The sequence below is a fragment of the Diabrotica virgifera genome, chromosome 5 (genome assembly GCF_917563875.1).
Source record: "Diabrotica virgifera virgifera chromosome 5, PGI_DIABVI_V3a".
In the NCBI taxonomy this organism is placed as follows: domain Eukaryota; kingdom Metazoa; phylum Arthropoda; class Insecta; order Coleoptera; family Chrysomelidae; genus Diabrotica; species Diabrotica virgifera.
The window spans coordinates 236,735,063-236,758,299 of NC_065447.1; the positions used below are offsets into that span (position 1 = coordinate 236,735,063).

Here is a 23,237-nt window from a genome sequence, read left to right on the forward strand (position 1 = left end):
TTTTTTAGTTTTCTTATCCCTTTACCTAGATGTTTAATCAAAAATATAAAAGGAACATATAAAACTTGTTCTTATCTATCTTTTGTTTTCCTCTTTCCATTGAGCTCTTTCCTTAACTTTAAATAAATATTTCTAGCACGGGTCACGTCACATATTTTTTGATTTTGTAGATATTAATGATTTAAAATTAAATGTATTATTGTGTTTTCAATTTATCAATCAAAGGCAAAATGAAAATTAAATTAAATTTTTTTTAAATAACGCGGGCACATAAATTTGATATACCCTGTATATTGATCTGTAAATATTTATTAGAATTTAGTTTGGATGTAAGTAGATTTCTCTTTTAATGAGCTTTCCGATGAACCATTAAAGACTTTTGTGAATAATTAAAGTGAAAAGGACGATGTATTTAGTTTTAAAATGGAAAAAGATTGTTTATTACGGGAACTATAGAATCTACAGGTAGAGGTAATTATCATTTTCTAGAAAAATGGTTTAAAAGAAAGTTTGGAATTTTAATATCTTTGTTTCAACCCGAGTAAATGTTGTAGGGTTCCCCGAAAGTAATTAGGAGGGTCAGAATAATTTTGAAATTGACTGTTTGTTTGTCGAATGGAAAAGAGAAATGTTTCTGATTCTTGGCAATTTGGAAGGGGAAAAGTGGTTTGAATGTTGAGTGAATTTGAAAAAGAAGGCAGTATGTTATTGGCATGGCTGAGGAGCAGTTCGACGTTTTCGTGGATAAGTAGTTAGCAAGTACCAGTGGTTGTTTGATAGTGGAGAATAGTGCTGAAAAGTGGAACGAGAGACAGATCAAATTGAGACGAAATACCTCTTTGGTTCTGTATTATTGTGAGAAGGAGAGCAGAGAATTTTTGGAGTTTGTGTGAATCGAGTACTGGTCAAAAGAGGCTTTGGCTCGTTGGAGAATTGGTGCTGGTATGCTGATAGTTTTGAAGCTGGAGAACGGATAGGGCTTTGATGAGTAGCCTTTAACATAGTCAACGAGGGAGAGCTGTTTTGGGTCACGAGAAGACATCATAGTGAGTGAAGAAAAAGGTAAGTCAATTTATGTGAAAGATATTTTTATGTTCGGAAACTAAAAGTTTGAGTAAAAAGCATATGAATTAAAATTCCAATATTTCAAAAGGTAAATAGGAAGTCTAGGTAATTTTGCAATTACATAAATTTGTTTTGTTTAGTTTGTTTTACCAAAGTCATCGGGAACAAACCAATAAATTGTTTTTTTTTAACTAGAATAAATTTAAGTGGTAAAAATTTCATTCGGACATCTGTGTCCACAGGTTTTAGATTTGATAGATTTTTAGAGTATTGATTTTGATAAATAAAAGACAATTCTGTATGTTTATTTTATATTTTTGCTTTATTTATTTTTCCTATTTTATCCCGATTAGGATCAACTAAGAGATACTGAAACCACAAGAGAAGATAAGTATAACGTAAGATAATTTAGACATTTTTTTAATATTATAAAAAGGCACCCTGAGATTTTTTATTCATTTTTTATGTATGATTTGCGACAATTAAATAATTAATCAAATAAATAATAATTAATATAAAATTAATAAGAAGCAGATCATAACAGTATATATGATTTATTATCTCTGTTTTATTTCAATTTCTATAAGTAGAGTTTACTACAGTCTACTTGCATATTTCTTTGTATTGTCTTAATATACATACCTATTCAATTCGAATGGGAGAGACCAGCAAGTTCTGGACTGAACGTATATATGGAAAAGATTATAAATCCCCTATAATCCCCTATAATGACAATTGAAGACCTATTTACAAAAACAACATAACTGCATTTTTAAGATTTCTGTAATTTTTTGTGTAAAAATACAATTTCTATGAAACAGTTGAAAATTTTAATGATAATATTTATACATATTATTTATAGATATTATATCTATCATAATTATAAATAATTATCATTAAAATTTCCAAATTCTTTCATAGAAATTAGGCTTTTACACTAACAAATTAAAGAAATCTTAAAAATACAGTTATGTTGTTTTTGTAAATAGGTCTTCAATTTTTTTTCTGATTGAAATTATGTAATTAAACTATCAAAAATAAACAACCGATTTAACAAAAAATTTAATAAATTCAAAATACATAGTTTATTAATAAATTATATTTATTTTTTCACTATTTACAAATTATGGTCTCTTATTTTTTCTTGTTCTTTAGTTATTTAACACCATTCTTCCAATCAAAAACAACTAAAGAAGGATATCATGTCTTTTTAAATTGGCGGTTGAAGCTTTTTATGGTCTCGTTGATAAATAATTTTTGCATGCGTATCATTTTTGGAACTGCATCTCTGACATCGTGTTTCTAGGTACCCTCCATCCTTTTTTCATTATTCACGATTATGTCTTCAGTAATGCCACCCTTAGTCCTATCTTTTACACTATTTTTCCTAATAAAATTATTGATTAAATCAGAAACATTTTCTGGATGGTTTAGATGCACATGGTGACTACCAGGAACATAATGAAAATCACAATCGGAACTTGATCTTTTTATGACATCGATGACTTCATAAAAGTTCTCCTTGTCCTCGTAATAGATTGAATCCTTAGCTTTTGCTATAAAAATAGGCATAGTGATATGTTGGGCTAATTCAACCAAATCTCTTTGGCAATATGTGGTAAATGAACCAGTCTTCAGTCTCGGATCTCTGGTGAAATAGTATTTGCCTTAAAAACGATAAATTACTGTTAATAGATACAAAGAATAATATAAAATATAACAAATTACGAGTAATAATAAATATAGTTAACCTTGCCATTTAGAAAACAAGCAATCTTCTACACAAATGAAAATCAAATATGTGCCGGGAGAACGAATTATTAAGGGTACTCTTTTGTCCTTAGACTCAGGGCTGCTTTATCCATTAGGCAATATAGGCAGCTGCCTAGGGCGGCAAATTGTGAGGGGGCGGCACAGGGGCGTCATACAATACATTAGATATGATGTAATGTTAAAAAAAAACTGAAAGTATTTTTTGTAAATTTCAGTAATTTTCAGTTTCAGGGGGGGCAACTGCCTCCCCTAACCCTATCAAATGACGCCCCTGGGGCGGCAAAAATACTGTACAAAAATATATTTGTATTTAAAAATTAAAATCGAATACCAAATAAATATGTATATTCATCATTCATCCATCAATGAAATAGAAGTGGGCATTCGTTTTTAAATAAAAGAAATTGCATTCATATCAAAAATAAAACAAACATAGCATTATGTTATCTTAAACCTAACACTATTCATCCAAAAAAACGGAAGTCATAAATTTAGTGATTATTGGGCCGCCAAAAGCTCGGCAAAGACGATGATTGACTGAACAGTGAACAGAACACAGCAATATTACACATTTGCAGAAACTAAAGATTTATGTAGGAAATCGAGTTAGAGTTGGGATTTTCAAACTGTATTATTACAAGTACATAACATTACATTCGTGTCGTCGCACTGATATAATACTCCAGCCAGGGAAATACGCAAGAAATAGACCATGTTCGGGACAATGAAATATCAAGGTAGCTGACTTTTTTAGTTATTGTTGACTTGACCTATAGGATGAAAACCTACATGTGTCCTTTCCTGAGTTCGTGTTTTTTAATTATTAACAATTTAGTGCAATCAACGCGATTTTTTTCATTTTTTGCACTCAATTAAAAAGCTAAATAGTTGACATAAAATTACAAAATTTATTTTTTTATAACATTGAAAAACCTTCAAAATGACGATTTTGAAAGTCAAAAAGTTAATTTCTTGCTTCCTAAACTGCAAAATAACTGAAAATCGTTATTTATTAATAACTTTGACTAAAACTAACTTAGAACTGTAGTGTTTCACTTTACTCAAAGTTGGGTATTGGGGTACATAACAAACTCCCAAAACTTGAAACCGATCCATTAATTAGTTTAAAAGTTAGGTATTCTATTTGTTTATCCCAGAGACCTTTATTTTGCAATAACAAATGACAGAAAATAATGAAGATGCGTATGCCAAATGAAAGTAGAAAAGTGATACTATCAAAATGTATTAACAAAAGATAAAAAATTATCTAATGTAGTAAAAAATATTAGTTTATAAACATTTACAATAACATTAAAAACTTTGTCCGTAGAAAACATCTTCTTAGATAGGTATTCGGAAAGATGATATTTTACTCGAATTTTTAAAAATGTAGTTCAAATGATGACTAGTCGTAGTAAGTGAAGGGGGAGCTTCTGCGTTGATTGCACTAAATTGTTAATAATTAAAAAACGAACGCAAACTCTAGGCAGGAAACATGTAGGTTTTCATCCTATAGGTCAAAAATTAAAACAGTTGTCAGCTACCTGGCGGGAGCCGAAAAATGCACGAGTTCAAAAACTAAAAAAGCAACTTGAAACTACTACCATTTTCTATATCTTGGGATCTACTCAATGGATTTTGATATTTCTTCTTTCAATTTGTATGTACTTTTGTGTACATTACAAATATGCAATTTGTCTAGACAATTATTAATTAATAAACAGTCTAATTTTTTTAAACAATTTTTGAAAAAATAATCTTTATCTCAAAAATTCATTTTTGGTAATGATACTATCATTATTAATCACAGAAAAAGTTAAGGTATATTTTAATGAATAAATTAGTAAATTATGTTCAATAAATTATTATTTAATAAAAATAATTTATTTATTAAAATATACTTTAACTTTTCCTATGATCATTAATGATATGATTAAGAAAATAGATATTTGGAAAAAAATAATTTTTTCAAGGAATGTTTAAACAAAGTAAACCCTTTATTAATTAATACATTTATAATAAAATTGCATATTTATGTAATCTATGTAGAAATTACATACAAATTAAATTGTTAATAATTAAAAAACGGAGGTGAACTCTAGACAGGACACGGGTAGGTTTTCTTCCTATAGGGCTACAATAACTAAAAAAGTAGTCAGTTATAGTCGGTTCGCTAAACTCAGACACAACTGGCTAGTTATTTTAGTACATATTTTTTTTTGGCCAATTTTGCCAAAATTGGCAAAGTTACTAACTATTTAGTAATTATTTTTTGCCAATTTTACTAAATTGACAAAGTTAGGTACAAAAATCACTAGCTAGTTGTGTCTGAGTTTAGCGAACGGACTATACCTGAATATTTCAGTTATTATGAAAATGATGTAACAGTGTGAAACAGCTTCAGTTAAATAACAGTTAAAAAATAACGGCTACTGTTATCGCAACACATTCCTATCCTATATTTATACTAAAGTCCTTTTACCCTATGTCGGCCGATATGTAATTAAGATATGATCAGTGGACCTCAAACAGTGCAACAGTGGGGCGTTAATATTTAATTCCGATTGCTTGAAAAGTAAAAATATTTAATTTCCTGTATTTTATGTTCGGTGAAAATATTGGATTTTACTGTATCAAAATAAAATGATTATAATATGTATATACAGGGCGTGTTAAAAAAAGTGGGGAGGAATATTTCGATTAGGTACTCGAAATTATTTGTCGACATCAAATGTTCATGAAGGTCTCTATAAGTCTCTATTTTGCGTAGAGTGAAAATTATACGAATGGTTTTGCATGCAGTAAAATTGGAAAATACTTGCCAAGTTGCTGGTATGTCCAAATTTAAATAAAATACATCCAAGACTTTAGTTTCTGCAGACACTGTATTAAATATAACCTTGAAACAAATTGGCACTAAATCACTTCCGAGTTTTCAACAAAACAAAAGGTTTAAATATGTGTAGTCCAGTAATTAATACCAAAGCTATTGAGAGTACGCAGTCCAGTAATTAGACCGAAGGTACTTTATCGTTTAACTAAAACAAACCGCAAAGTCCGAATTGAATTCCTGAAACACTTCTTTTTAGCAAACGATATTTTTATTTTACCACCGCAAGCATTTTACAGGTTTGAGGAAGGGTGTTAGAGTACACTGAACTGTGGGAACAAACCTTTGAAATGTTGTGTTGGCAGCAGTGAGTGACAAGTTTCTGTCCTTTGTAAGAACTGTCATGTCATATAGTAATATTGTCAAAATAAATGCATGACGTCTTTTTACAATAGTAATATGTAACATTACGCTTGATGTAAAATAAAGAATATTTTTAATACATTTCCAAGCAATACATTTCTTATTTAAGGGCCCGTTCAAGTATTACGTAACGCAGGTTGGGGGGGGGGGCAAAAATCTTCAAAAATTGCGATACGTAGGGGGGAGGGGGCGTCAAAAATCTTCAAAAATCGCGATACGTAATACTTGAATGCTCCCTAAATAAACAATTCTGCTTGCATTTTTTTTTCGCAAAAATGGTACATTTTTGAAGGGCGGCTACTAGAGAATTGCCTAGGGCGGCAATTGACCTAAACGCGGCCCTGCTTAGACTGACAATTCAAAAAAGGATGCAAAGACCACCACAGAAAACCATTGCATTAAAGACTCGTAGAGTACTCACTCCACAGCAAACCCACTACACTGCAATGAGTTACGTCTGATAAGCTTTATGAGTCATGCAGTAAAAGTCCTATTAAAAGTCGCGCATAAGCATAATCAAATCTATAGAAAGTGCGAAACAATCATCTGAGACGATCAGTTTGGATTCAGAGCCGGCATGTGAACGAGAGAAGCCCTCTTCAGTTTACTAGTTCTCGCCCAGAAATGCTACGATCAACAGAAAGATATATTTATATGCTTTATAGACTTCGAAAAAGCATTTGATAGAGTAAGACACGACCTACTATTAGAACGATTGCAAGAAGTGGATTTAGATGGAAAAGACATCAAATTACTTAAAAACTTGTAGGTACTGGAACCACAACGCCAGAGTGAGGATCGAAGGTTCCACATCCGCAGAAGTAGAAATTGGGAGGGGAGTTAGACAAGGATGTGTTCTGTCGCCCCTGCTGTTTAATCTTTACTCCGAGTTTGTATTTAAAGAGGCACTGGAGGATTCCAAAGATGGAGTCAAGGTGAATGGCGTAAATAGCAACAGCATCAGATACGCCGATGATATGGTGTTGATTGCGGATTTCGACTTGGGTCTATAACGGCTCCTCGACAAGACTAACTCGACCTGTGAGCAATTTGGTATGAAAATAAACATTAAAAAACCAAAATGTACCTTTCACAATAAATGGGCACATTTTAGAACAGGTCAATAGATTTAAGTACCTGGGATGTTGGATCGATAGCAGCCTAAATCCTGATCTAGAAATAAAATCGAGAATAAAACAGGCCAGAAAATTTGTTGAAAAAATCAAAAAACTGCTTTGTGATTCTCGAATAAAACTGGAAATTCGACTACGTTTATCAAAATGCTACGTCTGGTCGACTCTTCTCTATGCAGTTGAGACATGGACCGTTAAAACATCAGCCGTAAATAAATTGGAGGCGTTTAAAATGTGGATCTACCGGAAAATCCTCAAAATTTCATGGACATCGCATACACCAAACGAAGAAGTGCTGCATAGAATAAATAGGCAAGGAAAGAGAACTTTTCAACACAGTGAAAGTGCTCAACTTATAGTAAAAGGGAAAATCGAGGGAAAAGAGGACTAGGAAGGAAAAGACTATTGTGGCTCAGAAACATCCGACAATGGACAGGGCTAAATTTTGAACAGATAATAAGAACATCTGAAGACAGAGAAGAGTTTGCACATGCAATAGCCACCTCCATTGAGAAGAGGGCACTTTAAGAAGAAAAGTACCCACAGTAAAATTCTGGGACAGATCATAGAGAAGATGTTACTGATCACAGGAATCGTATACCAAGATCTAACTGAGAAGAACAACTACGAGACGGAAATATCTTTTCGGTCATCAACAGGTCAAATGTTTAAAGCATTCAGATCCAGATTAAGCATTCTGTAGAGAAATGTCACCTTAATAACCTCCCCAAAAAAGATCTAACTTTGACTATAGGTGATAGCAGACCAACTGGCTGAATTTGCAGCAGAACAAGAGTTTGTGATTACTGATACCTACTTCAAACTCTCACAGATCATATACCAGGAGATCACCTCAGGATACTCCAGACAAAAGAGTGAGTCAATCATTTGGAGACCGCTTTTCTTCATACTTCCTCATTTCTGACTCTCTCCTTCCATGAAATTTTAAGCATTCGACACAGACACCACATTTCAAAAACTTCAAGTTTGTTAATGGATCTGGTCTTTAACGTCCATGTTCCATTCCCTACAAGAGAACAGAGTAAACCTAACACAGAATATAGCATCTTTTATCTCAGGTTGAAATCCAACTTGCAATCCAACAGTTACAAATTTACGAAGTTTCAAGAAAACATGTCTAGCTTGTTCTACTCTAAACTTTATTGCAGTCTCAGGGTCCCAACGATCGTTTAGCAGACAATCCAAGTATTTAAACTGCCTGTCTTGTTCAATTTCTTCTCCAGCTACATATATATTTGCTTTTGGGTAATTATTCTTACCTATAATCATTGTTTTTGTCTCCTTGATATTTATTTTCAAACCCAAAGTTTCACTTGTAAGAGAGAGAGAGAGAGAGAGAGAGAGAGAGAGAGAGAGAGAGAGAGAGAGAGAGAGAGAGATATGATTTAGATTTAAAAGACATCTCCGATATTATCTGCCACTATCGCTATGTCATCGGAATACCTAATTTTACGTTCTTCTTCTTCTTCTTCTTCAGGCGCCATCTCCGCTACGGAGGTTGGAAATCATCATAGCTAGTTTAATTTTTGAGGCAGTAGCTCCAAATAGTTGTTTTGAGCTGCATCCAAACCATTCTCTCAGGTTCTTCAGCCATGAAATTCGTCTTCTTCCTATGCTTCTTCTGCCATCTATCTTTCCTTGCATTATGACTCGCAGGATGCCATACTTCTCGCCCCGCATCACATGTCCGAGATACTGTAGTTTTCTTTCTTTAATTGTAAGTTCAACTTCCTTCTCTTTACCTATTCTTCTCAGTACTTCGTTGTTCGTAACTCTATCTACCCAGGAAACCCTCATAATTCTTCTATAGGTCCACATTTCAAAGGCGTTAAGTCGTCTCATTGTCTCTACATTTAATGTCCATCATTCCACTCCATAGTATAGTACACTGTATACGCAACATTTTGTTAGGCTACATAGGACCTTTTTCATTTTCAGAAAATTAGAACGTGCTTTTTCGATTCTGACTTTGATTTCTGCAGTGTAATCATTATTTTCTGTTATAAGTGTTCCTAGGTAGTGTACTTTTTTACTCTTTCGATCTGTTGGCCCTCTACTATTAAGATTTCGTTAGTATTATGGTTGTTTTTACTAATTTTCATAAACTTCGTCTTTTTGATATTAAGAGAGAGTCCGTACTCCCTACTACACCTTACTATTTTACTCATGACTCATGAGTCTTTGCAGGTCTTGTAAACTATCGGCTATTATTACTGTATCATCTGCATATCTGATGTTGTTAACTAAGACTCCATTTACTCTTATGCCGACTGTTTCATCTTCCAGAGTTTCTCGCATTACCTCTTCAGATTAAGCGTTAAATAATAGAGGTGATAGTATGCAGCCTTGCCTGACTCCTCTCTTTATTTCCATTTCTTCAGATGATTCTTTTTCAATTCTTACTATTGCTCGCTGATTGCAATAGAGGTGTGTTATTAGTCTTAAATCTCTTTCATCTACGTTTATAGTTTTCAGAATTTCCATGAGTCGATCATGTTTTACTTTATCAAACGCTTTATTGTAGTCTATAAAACAGAAGTAAAGAGGACGGTTAACATCCAAACATCTCTGTGCCAGCACGTTGAAGGAGAATAATGCCTCTCTGGTACCCATACCATTGCGCGGAACCCATATTGAGTGTCACTAATATCCAGCTCCAGTTTAGAGTGTATTCTGGCGTGGATAATTTTCAGCAATTTTACGTTAAGGAACCGCAGTTGCCCTTTGGAATACACCCACGAAGAATATCCCTACTCAGATAGATAGAAGACCTCATACAGAATGACCTAAAGAGATTGGAAACTCGATGATGGTGGAGTAGCGAATTAATAACGGGGAAGCATGGAGAGATATCGTGAGGCAGGTCGTTGCTCTTTAACGCTGTAGCGCCATTGGGTAAGAGTATATACCTAGCTGCTAAAATGCAGTTAGCACCACGTAATTATTTCTAAGACTCAGTGCATAAAGTGAAGATCATGCATTTTATTATTGATAATATAGAAGAACCTAACACTTTAAACAAAAAAACCTATACTACGTACACCTATATCTTACCTGGATGGACTTCAGAAGGAGCTATATTTCTTTCATAGATATATTTCGCATTTTCGGGCAAAATAGAATGTCTATGGGCTGTTGAAACTAATTTCGATATTTCTTCTATGGTATAACTGGGGGGTTCTCCACTAGTTAAGAAATTATTATATTTGAAAAATTTTTCGAGTGCTGCCGCATAATGCTGGTGTTGTTTTTTACTGACCATAGGTTTAACTGCATCTAAACATATCAAATAGTCTACTTCCGAAGGGTAGAGCATTGAATAGATGTATGACGTGACAGCACCGAGTGAGTGTCCCATCAATGATGTGTTCGGCCATTCAAAGGTTTTTGATAGGCTTTTAATGATCAGTAAGTAATTTGCGAGATGATAAAGCATTCCGTTCGGAAATTTTGATGAGTAGCCATGTCCTGGTAAATCTATGGCTAAGAAGCCTACATTTTTGTTAAGCAGAGGTATTAGTCTGTCGAAGGACTGGCAATTATCCTAAAATTAATTTATATAAACTAACACTTAATTGAAAAGAAAAATCAAATTTTATTCGGCAAACCACTTCCAAAATATACAATGAGCACGTAAAGGTTGGAATAAATTCATTTTCTCGAGAATGGACGATTTTGGAAAAAAATCCCAAAACAGGTCAATTTTTATTTTTAAATTACGACTTTTTGGCATAAATATCATACTAGTGACGTCACCCATCTGGGCGTGATGACGTTATCGATGATTTTTTTAGATGGGAATAGGTGTTGTGTGATAGCTCATTTAAAAAGTAATTTAATTCTCTATTCAGGAATATAAACATTTACATAATAATTTATACCGAGTGTCCAAAAAAAATTTTTTTTAATTAAATTTATTGACATAAAAAGAAGAATGCATGTAATTTATTTAGTTCAAAATACATTTTACTGCTCTCAGAAAACAGAAAAAAAATGTTTATTTGAAAAATAGTCATTGCTTTTCGCCTAAATTAAACGTCCAAACTGTCAAGAGGAAGGTGGGTGGCGCCTTTAATATTTAATTTAAGCAAAAAACAATATTTATTTGTCAATTAAACATTAGGTTTGTTCTAGCATCAGTTTCAAACGGTTTGAAACCATCAGCGAATAGTGGACCAGCGCGAGTAGAGGGGATAGCACTGCTGACTGTATTATGTTCTCTCACTGACCAACTGTTTGCTGACGGTTTCTGACTAGTTTGACTGTTTGCTAGAACAAACCTAATATTTCCTGTTTTCTGATAGCAGTAAAATGTATTTTGAGTTAAATAAATTACACACAGTCTCCATTTTATGTCAATGAATTTAATTTAAAAAAAAAATTTTTGGGCACCTTGTATAAATAATTATGTTAATGTTTATATTACTGAATAGAGAATTGAATTACCTTTCAAATGAGCTATCACACGGCCCCTATTCTCATTAAAAAAAATATAAATGACTTTATCACGCCCAGATGGGTCACGTCACTAGTATGATACATATGCCAAAAAGTCGCAATTTAAAAATAAAAATTGACCTGTTTCGGGATATTTTTCCAAAATCGTCCATTCTCGAGAAAATGAATTTATTCCAACCTTTACGTGCTCACTGTATATTATAAGTACATCGATTCGATTCTATTGTAAACTCATTAGTTTTCATTTGAACCCTGTATAAATACCCTGTTTTTAAACTAGTAGGAGTTATTCCTACTATGGGGTGTATGTGGGTGTATCGACGTATCCTCAAAAGATCCTGGACGACTCACACCACCAACGTGGAGGTATTGCGCCGAATGGGAAAACAAAAAGAAATCTCTTTCACAATTAAGAAACGGAAACTTGAATACCTGGGACATATTATGAGACATAAAATATCATATACTTCAACTGATAATACAGGGTAAAATAGAAAGCAAACGCGGGCCCGGAAGAAGAAGACACTCATGCCTTTAAAACTTACGACAATGGTTTGGACTAAGAAACGCCGCAAACAAAATTAAAATTGCTATGATGATAGCCAACGTCGCAACGGACAAGGCACATGAAGAAGAAGAAGAAGAAGAAGGAGTAATTCAAATTTACCGCGTAATTGGTCCAACATCAGGCAAGTTTACTCCCATAGACATAATAAAAATAGACTAGGTAAGGTATGGACCGCTCTGTGCATCGAGGTGTAACGCCGATATTTATCAAGGACGTCATTGGTCAATATTCACTTGGAGTGGTCTAGCCATCTTTGTCTGCCACATGCGCGGGATCGCTTGGTTAAAGGAGATAGAGAGACCACCGATCGACTGCCCGCGCGTTACGGTATTTTGCTCAGTGTGCCTTGTCTATCGTGTCTATCCTTACCATAAACAATATACAGTATGGTGCAAATGAAAGGAATAAATTCGTTATTTCGTAAACCGGCGACTACAAGGAAAAATCCCAAAACAGGTCGGTTTTTATTTTTAAGTTATGATATTGTGGCATATATAGTACACTAGTGACGTCACCAACAGGTCGATTAAATTAGGATTTTTTGGCATATATGTCATACTAGTGACATCCATCTGGGCGAGATGACGTAATCGATGATTTTTTTAACTAGGAATAGCGGTCGTGCGCTGGCTCATTTGAAAGGTTATTCAATTCTCTATTCATTAATATAAATATTTACATAATTATTTATACAGGGTGTCCAGAAAATAATTTTTAAGTAAATTTTTTGACAAAAATTAGAAGAATAATATGTTATTTATTTAATTCAAAATACATTTTACTGTTGCCCCAAAACAGAAAAAATTGTTTATTTCACAAATAAACATTGCTTTTCGATTAAATTCAATGTTCAAGCCAGCTCCCGTTAGCAACTTCCTTCTTGGAAGTTTGAGCATTTAATATAAGCAAAAAGCAATGTTTATTTCTGAAATAAACATATTTTTCTGATTTCTGACAGCAATAAAATGTATTCTGAATTAAATAAATTACATTATATTCTTCTTCTTTTTGTCAAATAATTTAATTAAAAACATTTTTGGACACGCTGTATAAATAATTATGTAAATGGTTATACTACTGAATAGAGAATTAATAACCTTTCAAATGAGCTAGCACACGACCCCTATTCTTGTTTAAAAAAAATCATCGACTACGTCATCACGCCCAGGTGGATGACGTCACTGGTTTTAAATATATGCCAAAATATCGTAATTTAATAGTTATTTAACCAACAAGTGTATTAATAAGGGAGATTAACAATTGAGATACTGCTCGCTCCGCTCTCACGCGTTAATGTTCGAGATTGTTAATCGCCATTTTAATTCACGAGTTCGTTACAAAACTTTTCCGTCGACCGTACTTTTCAGAAATAAAGATTTATTTATTTATTTATTTATTTATTTATTTATTTACGGGTTTCCCCAATTTAAAAAAAATATACATATATAAACAATAAGTAGAAGTAAAAGTAGTATTAGTAAAGTCCAGTAAAACAGTAAAAAACTAAAAACAAAATTAAATGAATTAAATGAAAGTGTGACAGCATAAAACTGTAGTAAGTACATTACAATAAAACTAAATTTAACATACACACAATCCACGTTATGCAGTGACAATACATAATAATATAATATAAACTGACATTAATCAACTAACTACAGACAATAAAAAATTAACACATTACATAATACAAAAGCATTATCCATGGCAAAAATTAACAAATCCACTGAAAATATAATATTAAATATTAAACATAAGTGCTGAACGGAAAAATTGATTTTAGTCGGTTTTTAAATACTCGACTGGAAGAAGAGAATAAATCGATGTCCAAATCATTCGGGCGACTTAAAGTTCTATCTATTGGTGAGTTAAGACCATAGTTTGTTGAATGATGAGGTACATGGAACAAGTTATTATTTCTCAGATTATGGTTTGGAATATTAAAGTTTATTAATTTTAATAAATCAGGACAATTGATTTCACTATTTAATTTAATAGTTTATAAATAAAAGCTAGATCATTTATAATTCTACGGTCTTTTAAGGAGTGCAAATTGAGATCACTACGGATGATGGTATAGTTGTGGTTTAGTTCAGTAACATTATATCCCAATCTGTATGCTGCAAATCTTAAAAACTTATTTTGAACTCTCTCGAGACAAACAACATGAACATTATAAAATGGTGACCAGACAATAGAGGAGAATTCTAATATAGATATAACCAATGATGAGTAAACAGCCTTTATTGTATTAAGGGAAAGATCAGCACAACTGCGAAGTATATAACCCAGTACTTTTGAAGCCTTTGCTGTCACATAGTTAATGTGATCCACAAACGTTAAGTTTTCATCGAATATTACTCCTAAATCCTTTACTGTTTTAACATAAGAGAGCGCTTTACTGTCGATGACATATGATGATTGATATTTTTTTGCAACTTTGTGGAAGCTAATGAAATGACATTTATTAATGTTTAAAAAGAGTCTGTTTTTGTTACACCACTCAACTAAATTATTGAGATCGTTTTAAAGGAGACTACAATCTTCATGATCTTTGATAGATCTGTAAATCTTCAAATCATCAGCAAATAGCAAGTACTTAGAGTGATTAAAACATTCACCTATGTCGTTAATAAATAGATTGAACAGAAGGGGCGAGCAATGAGCACCTTGTGGAACTCCAGATTTTATTTGTATTGCATCTGACATAAATGAACCCAGTTTGACTTTTTGTGTGCGACCTATTAAATAGCTATCAAACCACTTTAAAAGCTGATCGCTGAAACCATATGCCTTAAGTTTATGTAGCAGTAAGTAGTGGTCAATCCTATCAAAGGCTTTTGAAAAGTCTGTGTATACACAATCTACCTGACATTTTCTTTCCAGATCTCTGATAATAGATGTTTCATAAGATAGTAAGTTTGTAGTTGTGGATTTCTTGTGCATAAAGCCATGTTGATAATTATTTATTAATTGTTGACAAGTAAAACTAATATGGTTATAAATCAACTTATCAAGTAGTTTAGGAATGGTCGATTGTTTAGATATACCTCTGTAATTTTCTATATTTTCTCTGTCGCCAGATTTAAAAATTAAAATTAAATGGCTAGTTTTCCATTTATCAGGAAGAATGCCTAATTTCAAGGATAAGTTATATAGAACAAACAATGGTTGAGTTAGACTGTAAGCACAGTTTTTCAAGAAAAAATCGGGAAGACCATCCGGTCCAGCTGTTACATTATTAGAAAGTTTTGACAAACCGTCAAAAATAACTTCCGCTGTCAAAGAATCACACTTTATAGATGAATAATTATTAAATGTGTCATGATAACTTACATCCAGGGAAGAAACATAAACTTCAGAGAAGTAAACAGCAAAAAGTTCACTTATCTGATCACCATTCACAGCTTTTTTATCAGCTAGATACATATTATTAGGAACATCATTATAGATTATTTTTTCGGCTAAAAAATCTCCAAAATGACCTGGGATCGGTTATTAAAATTATTTTCAAGGTCTTTTTTGTAATTCACAAAACATTCTTTAGATAAAATATTACATTGACTACGTAACTTTGAAAATTCTATGTAATAACAGCGATTGCCAGTATTCTTGCAATTTTTGTGAGCTATTTTCTTTTGGATGATTAAATTTCTCAACTCAGCATTGAACCACTTTGGGAAAGTTGATACCTTACTTTTCTTTTTGGGCACAAAAAGATTTAATGCCATACTCAGAATATGATAGAAATTGTGTACTGCAGTATTTATGTCATTTAAATTTAAATACTTGTGCCAATTGATAGGTCCCAAATAATTCTGTAAGCTAATATAATCAGCGTTTCTGAAATCATAGTAAAATTCTTGGCACAGTAAATTATTTGTAATGCCCGATATAGGTAAATCAAAGGAGTATGGTTTGTGATGGCTAGATTCAGAAAAAATAGGATCTATTGCAGATGAAACTAGAATACTATCCACATTCGAAAATAGTAGATTTAAAAACTTATTATTAGAGTTAGGAATAGTAATATGCTGTTTAAAATCAAGAAAAGCATAACATTGTGCTACACTAGAAATGTTTTCATTCATCTGAGATGGTGATATATTATTTAAATCGGAAGTTATATTAGGCAAGTTAAAATCACCAAAAATATAAAAGTTGCATTTATTATACTGAATTCTCAAATCTTCGATCGTTTCAACATGTGATAGATAGCAATTATTTGGACTGTTAGGAGGAATATACACGCCACCAATGATAAAATTAAAATTTAAAACAGAACAAGATATAAATAACTGGTCCACTGAATTGTTTATGAGGCTCATTCTAAAAGCTTTTATTTTTCTATGAATAAGTATCAAAATCCCTCCACCTCTACTTTGAGTACTTGAAAGATTAGATCTATCACATCTGAATATCTGATAATTAACCAAATAAAGTTCCTTATCTAGGAAATCATCGTTCAACCAACTTTCAATAATGACAAATATATCAAAGCAAGAACAATTAACTGCTGCAGAGAAATCAGATAATTTTGTCCTTAAACCTCCTACATTATGACAGTAGATTTTCAGTGTATTGGAAACTTGTGGAATGATCATTTCGAGTTTTTTTGCTGATTATATTTGGTTATTTTAGGCTCACCATTAATATACCTTATAACTAGATCTTTCTCACCTTTAGATTTCCTTTCTGCCAATTCAGTTTTTAACTTATTTAAGATGTTTTGTTGAAGACGCGTGAGGTCGGCACTTATGAAAATATGTCTATCACGGCTTACATTATATTTATTTTTTAACACATCAAATACATCCTGGGGTCTTGAGAGCTCCACCTTTACAGAACGATGTCCATTTTTATTTTTCTTGTCAAATCTGGTTATCTTAACAATACTTATTTCATCACTGGAGGCTTCACTTACGATTGAACGCACAGTTGCAGTGTCATTTGGGGATTCTGGCAAATTAAAGATCATAATGTTCCTAGCTCTAGCATTACGCTCTTGAATTTCATTAATTATAGATTCATCATTCGAAATTGACGGTGTAGTAGTTAATTGTGGTATAGAAGTGTGTTTGGCTTCAATACTTTCCTGAAGATGTTTCACCTCTAGGCGTAACTCGCTGACGATTTTGTATAATTTAGGTACAGCTGCCATGCCCTCCAAGCATTGCTGACAGAAATACTTCAGTTGACGACTGTTCTTTAGGTCCATGACTCTCAGTTCCGAAGCCAAAGATATATCCATCTTTTGATTTTTCAAATACACAGAATTTTAAACAATAAAGTAAATAATGGCATACAATGACAGATAGTACTAACAGCGGCTACTTGATTTTAAATTTTTTAGTGGGAATATAAATAGGTATATGTTTGGTTGCCTACACCACAGGTCACTGCCAATCACAGAGCGTTTAATTAATTTATGCAAGCAATGTATGTTGTGTTGCCTATAATGAAATCGTTCATTAAAAGAAAATCATTCATTAATAGGGGTCATTAATCAATGATTTTGAGGGTGTTAAAATTATTGATCATAAATGGACGGTCGACGGAAAAAATAATAATCGGCCTGTTTCGGGATTTTTCCTTAAAGTCGCCAGTTTACAAAATAACGAATTTATTCCTTTAATAGGGTTTTTCATTCACAGTCATTTGTTTCGAGCTCTGTCATGTGTCACACAATATTAATATATCTACATCATACGTTATGGGTATATGGGTATATACCCCTATATAACAATGATACAAACCAAAGACGTATGGCGTAGATATATTAATATTATGTGACACATGACACAAGCTCGAAACAAATGACAATCGATGAAAATCCCTATTTGCACCATACTGTATATTAACATAGACTCCGCGTTTCCTGACGACAAGATCTCTTGGACAGGTTTGCGGTTTCTCTTTCTAGCACATTGTATCGAGAAACTAACATGAAACTAAGTGGGGTATAAGCACGGAAGCGGAGGCCTGCTGTCGCAGCTTTACTATGCGTAAGAGTGAAACAGCACTGAGCCAAAAAATGATGATGTCACTTCGTTCAACATGACACTCTGTCTATCCTTATTATATCTATGATTACCAGGTAATCATCGATCGGTGGTCTATCTATCTCTTTTACTAAGCGATATTTTCATGCCAGTTTGGTCATACGGAATAGAATTATGGGTCTGCAGTAAACCTTCAAATACGAAGATACTCCAAACATTCCAATCCAAAATACTCCGTATGGTAAGTAAAGCTCCATGGTACGTATCCAACCAGATTACTTCACAATGGTCTGGAGTCTGGCTGGACATCCCACTAATCAAGAACATAATCGTTCAATAAAATATAAAAATCGCACCACTGACCACACCAACATATTGATAAATAGTTTATTTACCCAACCACTTGCTGAAAGAAGACTGAACAGAATATGGCCAGACGGCCTACCATAATAATAGGGCTTTTCATCGATTGTCATTTGTTTCGAGCTTCAGTCATATGTTGTATACTCTGTATATAATCAGCCCTGTGATGGATGACCGAAGTTATCGTTAACGTAAAGTTATCCTGTAGTTATGTTATAACCATCGAATTGGTGTGATGTATCATACTTAACTTAACTATTTGCGTTATTTCTTGACAGTTCTTGAGTTATCTGGTCACTTTATAACGCGACGTTAAACCTCAAGTTATGAGATAACTCTGTAGTTATGCAAGATTAGGTTCATATTTTGACTTGTTTTTAGACAGAAATCAAGTGAATTTAGAAGCTAGTAATTTAATAATTAAGAATAGAAGGGTAATACAATTTTAAAAATTATACAAAAATCAAATCGAGCGATATAAGTTGAAATTTTATTTTAAGTACAATGCGACAAGCGAGTACTGGCGGCTGACCTTCTCGTATTCTGCATTTGTCGCCGTGTATTTTCGCTCAAGGTCACGCGCCACCTCTGGCTTGTCGGATAGTACCTACTGAGCTTTCTATCCAGAGTTGCCAGATGATATTTTATAAATCCGCCACTTAGAAACTGAAATTCCCTGAAATTGAAGCTCAAATACCCCAAAGTCCCCAAATTTAAATTGTTGCCGCATTTTAATAAATTATTAGTCAAATGAAGAGAACAGTAAAGCAAAATTCATACTACAATATCAACGAGGGCCATGGAAATAATTCATAGTTCCTATCGTCTTCGATTATATGGGAGTATAATATACAGTTCTATGTACATTCGCAAATTTAATTTACCACGACCCCTTAAAATCATCCATAATTTTCCGCCCCCAAAAAATCCCACTACAATTTCTGCTTAGAAAAATTTCAATAGACGCTTTCAATTTAACCCAAAATTTTTCGAAAATACACCAATCTGGCAACCCTGTTTCTATCTACCGTTTGAAAGCAACTTAGAAACACCAAGGAACCCAAACAGCTGTTTGCTGTTCGGTCATCGGCGGTAGCCGACGACGGGTATGTTCGGAACAATCTCTCGCGCTCACTCCAACTTGTACTATTTGTACATAGGTTCTCTTTGTTACTTCAAAATTTGTTCCTCAAAACTTCTTTCTAATATAACGTTGATGATATATCTCATAACTGCGAGCGATACATCACACCAAATTTTACCTATATAGTTATGGGCACGTTATTCCTGAGAGTTATCTTAACTTTAACTCATATTATTAAAACTTAACTTCGGTCATCCATCACACGACTGAATATTAATATTATACGACATATGACAGAAGCTCGAAACAAATGACTGTGAATGAAAAGCCCTACACTTAGAGAACCGTCAGATGTTACCTAGGGCGCTTTACAGCTTGCAATTCTACCTGCAAGACGCAAGAAAGTTGCCTAAAGGCATGCGCAGTATGTCGTCAGTTGATTATTGCATGCAACTTCTTGCAATTGAGCGATAATCGGTTTGGTGCCATTTTTTCTGCAAGTTTTCATGCAAGTCTAAATAGGTGAATTTGATTTTTCCACAATATCAAATGTCATTGACGACACGGATTCACGAATACATGCCGATCAGCTGTTTTCTGTTTGTGAAATATATCAACGATGGAAATGAATGAATAATGAAATGGCACTTTCTGAGAAAGTGCCATTTTTCTATAATTATGCACTTTTCTATAATTATTGTAAATTGTATATTAAGTTACGGAAGCTCTCTCTCCTCTAGCTAAGTACCTTAGGATAATAATTAATTTGTGTTTCGCAGAAATAGTATTTCGAAATATAGATTTCTTTATAATTGTTCAATTTTTCCCAAGGGTTTATTAAAATGTACATTCATTCCTAGAAAATTAGAGTCATTTTCATCATCTACTTGGATAAATTCTTCTGTTGGAGATACATTATTACCCCTCTTCTTGTTCAACTAAGATCTTACTCACCATCTCCGATCTCGGCGTTCTAAATTAGTGACTAAAAGGCTGGCTGCAGCAATAATAATACTTAAAGTTGCTGCTACCGCCTTTTTCCTTTTATATTTGATTATTTCTGATAGTCTTGGCATTTCGAAATTTACCAAGTTAAATAAACAGCAATAAAGTAATTAAAAAAAACAAAAGTTTATAAGTTAGGTTAAGGGTAAAACTTTCAAATTGCATGCAAGCCGGGTTGCAAGCTGTAAAAGACCATGCAATAGACTTGCATGCAAGTCTTGCATGCAAAAAATTGCAGCAAGTTTTCTTGCAAGCTGTAAAGCGGTCTACCATCGACATATTAAGCGTAGACTCGGCATACTCACCAAAAAAGCGTAACGCGGAAACAGCATGGAAACAGTCGATCGGTGGTCTATCTATCTCTTTTAACCAAACGATCCCGCGCATGTTACTGACAAGGATGGCTAGACCACTCAATCCTATGTCGACGTTAAACCCTGATGCATTGAGTGGCATATCCCTAGCCAAGTCTGTACATTATTGGGTCTCTTATCTGTCTTTTAAATTAACTCCTCCTGGTTTAAAAACAGGGTATAGTCAATACTTTTTTATATTGTACTGTTAGTTGCCTATTATGCATAGATTATTAAAAAATATTTGATTATACAGTTAATTATGGATTTAAATGTACAAAAAATGTTTCTTTGCATGTACATTATTGTCTGTACAAGTCTGTACATTATTGGGTCTCTTATCTGTCTTTTAAATTAACTCCTCCTGGTTTAAAAACAGGGTATAGTCAATACTTTTTTATATTGTACTGTTAGTTGCCTATTATGCATAGATTATTAAAAAATATTTGATTATACAGTTAATTATGGATTTAAATGTACAAAAAATGTTTCTTTGCACTTTTGTTATATTTTATTTTACAATAATTAACTTTAAATCGATATAGAAATAACCTACAGAATTTTTTAATGAACATTATGCAGGAGTAGAAAATGTTTAATTTTGTATTGTTAGTTGCCTATTATAACCAGACTAAATTAAAATATTGATTAAAATGTGTTTTTGGTTTTTGTAATTATTATTTATTGTTTTGTGTGTATTATCTGTAATTCTCAGAATTGAATGTTCAAACTATAATGAGCAAAAAAGCACAAACATTCAAAAAAAGTTATGTACTGAATAAATTACAATGTACGAGTATATAAGAATGTTTTTTGTTTGTGTAGATTTTAAAAATATTTACTATTTATTAAACGTTTTTTGTGTATATTTCTCATGACAACATTGTTTAATAATTCCATAATATTCAACTTACTTCATAGATGAGTGACTGTGACTTACTTGCCAGCCATGGATGGTTAATACAGGTCGTATATCATAGGGCTCCCACCATTTTCCAGCTACATATCCCCACGGCACCTTGATCTTTATTTCTTTGAACTCCCTTTTCGTCGATGAAGAATATCGATGTATGTTTCCAAATTTATTTACTTTAAACAGCCTTGCTGCAGATCTGGAAGAAAACATTTCTTATAACCTAACTTTTAAAAAAGAACTGATAACTGCTGTCAGGTGACGAAATAGTTTTTAATGTAATTCATACATAGAGCACATTTTATGTACCTTTGTTAATATATTACTTAAATCGTAAATGAAGTGGTATCAATAATTGACGAAATGACTAATGTTATCTAATACCTATTACTACAAAGTTTTTTTCTAAAAACTTCAAACAGGGTCAAGGTCTAGACACACTATAAACCCTGGACCTGGACTTTGGTCAGGTCAGAATTATATGCATCTAATATATTTTATCATGTTTATACAATGTATGTACCTAATATTTGCAAAAAACTATAATTTACCATAAATAAAATAATAATTTTTCGTTGGAATTTTACCCCGTTGGACATGCTAGAAGTCAGATGCAACTCTTAGATCTCTCTCATCCTTCTTTGCTCCAGCAATTCATTGGTTTGCAAATTTTAAAAACCAGGAAGGTGTTATTGTCTGGTTACAGATAAATGAGATATTTAAAGAGATAGACCAAATAGTGTATTACCACTTTAAATACACCAATTGGTCTATCTCTTTAAATTTATCTTTTATCTGTAACCGGCCAATACAGATAAATGAAAAATTTAAAGAGATAGACCAATTGGTGTATTTAAAGTGGTAATACACCAATTGGTCTATCGTCTATCTCTTTAAATTTCTCATTTATCTATAACCGGACTATACCTGAAAATTGGTCCCAATAAAATTTTGTTTTTAATATTTGACATTTTTATTAAAAAACTTTCGGTTATAATTTATACCAATCTATTAAATTTTATAAACGCAGTAGGTATCAAGCCCAGACTGGCCCTCGGGCCGGTGAGCTTTTTTTACCATCTATAGGGCTTTTCATCGATTGTCATTTGTTTCGCGCTTCTGTCAAATGTCGTATATAACTATAACATATGACAGAAGCTCGAAACAAATGACTGTGAATGAAAAGCCCTATTCATAATTATTATTCATAGGTGCGAATCTACAATGAGATTTTTGTCTCATAAAA

At 32.9% G+C, this 23,237-nt stretch overlaps 1 protein-coding gene across 2 annotated transcripts; it reads right to left on the bottom strand.

The window, feature by feature from the left end:
• Positions 1–2,114: 2,114 nt before the first annotated feature.
• On the bottom strand, positions 2,115–22,307 carry LOC114331105 (probable serine hydrolase). Of its 2 annotated transcripts, XM_050650915.1 has the most exons (4): positions 22,281–22,306; positions 22,019–22,190; positions 10,300–10,789; positions 2,115–2,732 (listed from the first exon to the last, which is right to left on the bottom strand). In XM_050650915.1, exons 1-4 carry the CDS (start codon positions 22,289–22,291, stop codon positions 2,368–2,370), a joined length of 1,038 nt encoding a protein of 345 aa, XP_050506872.1. In that variant the 5' UTR covers positions 22,292–22,306; the 3' UTR covers positions 2,115–2,367. The 2 variants fall into 2 exon arrangements, with proteins under 2 accessions (XP_050506872.1, XP_028136375.1); XM_028280574.2 differs by having other exon boundaries at positions 22,019–22,307.
• Positions 22,308–23,237: the final 930 nt, after the last annotated feature.

What these genes read in the sequence shown, in the direction of transcription:
- LOC114331105 (XM_028280574.2), bottom strand. Translation starts at nt 22,204, where the DNA reads ATGTTTTCTTCCAGATCTGCAGCAAGGCTGTTTAAAGTAAATAAATTT. An exon ending in TAACCATCCATGGCTGGCAA is followed by an intron (nt 10,790 to 22,018) that starts GTAAGTCACAGT and finishes AATTAATTTTAG; the next exon opens with GATAATTGCCAGTCCTTCGA. An exon ending in TCCTTCTGAAGTCCATCCAG is followed by an intron (nt 2,733 to 10,299) that starts GTAAGATATAGG and finishes ATCGTTTTTAAG; the next exon opens with GCAAATACTATTTCACCAGA.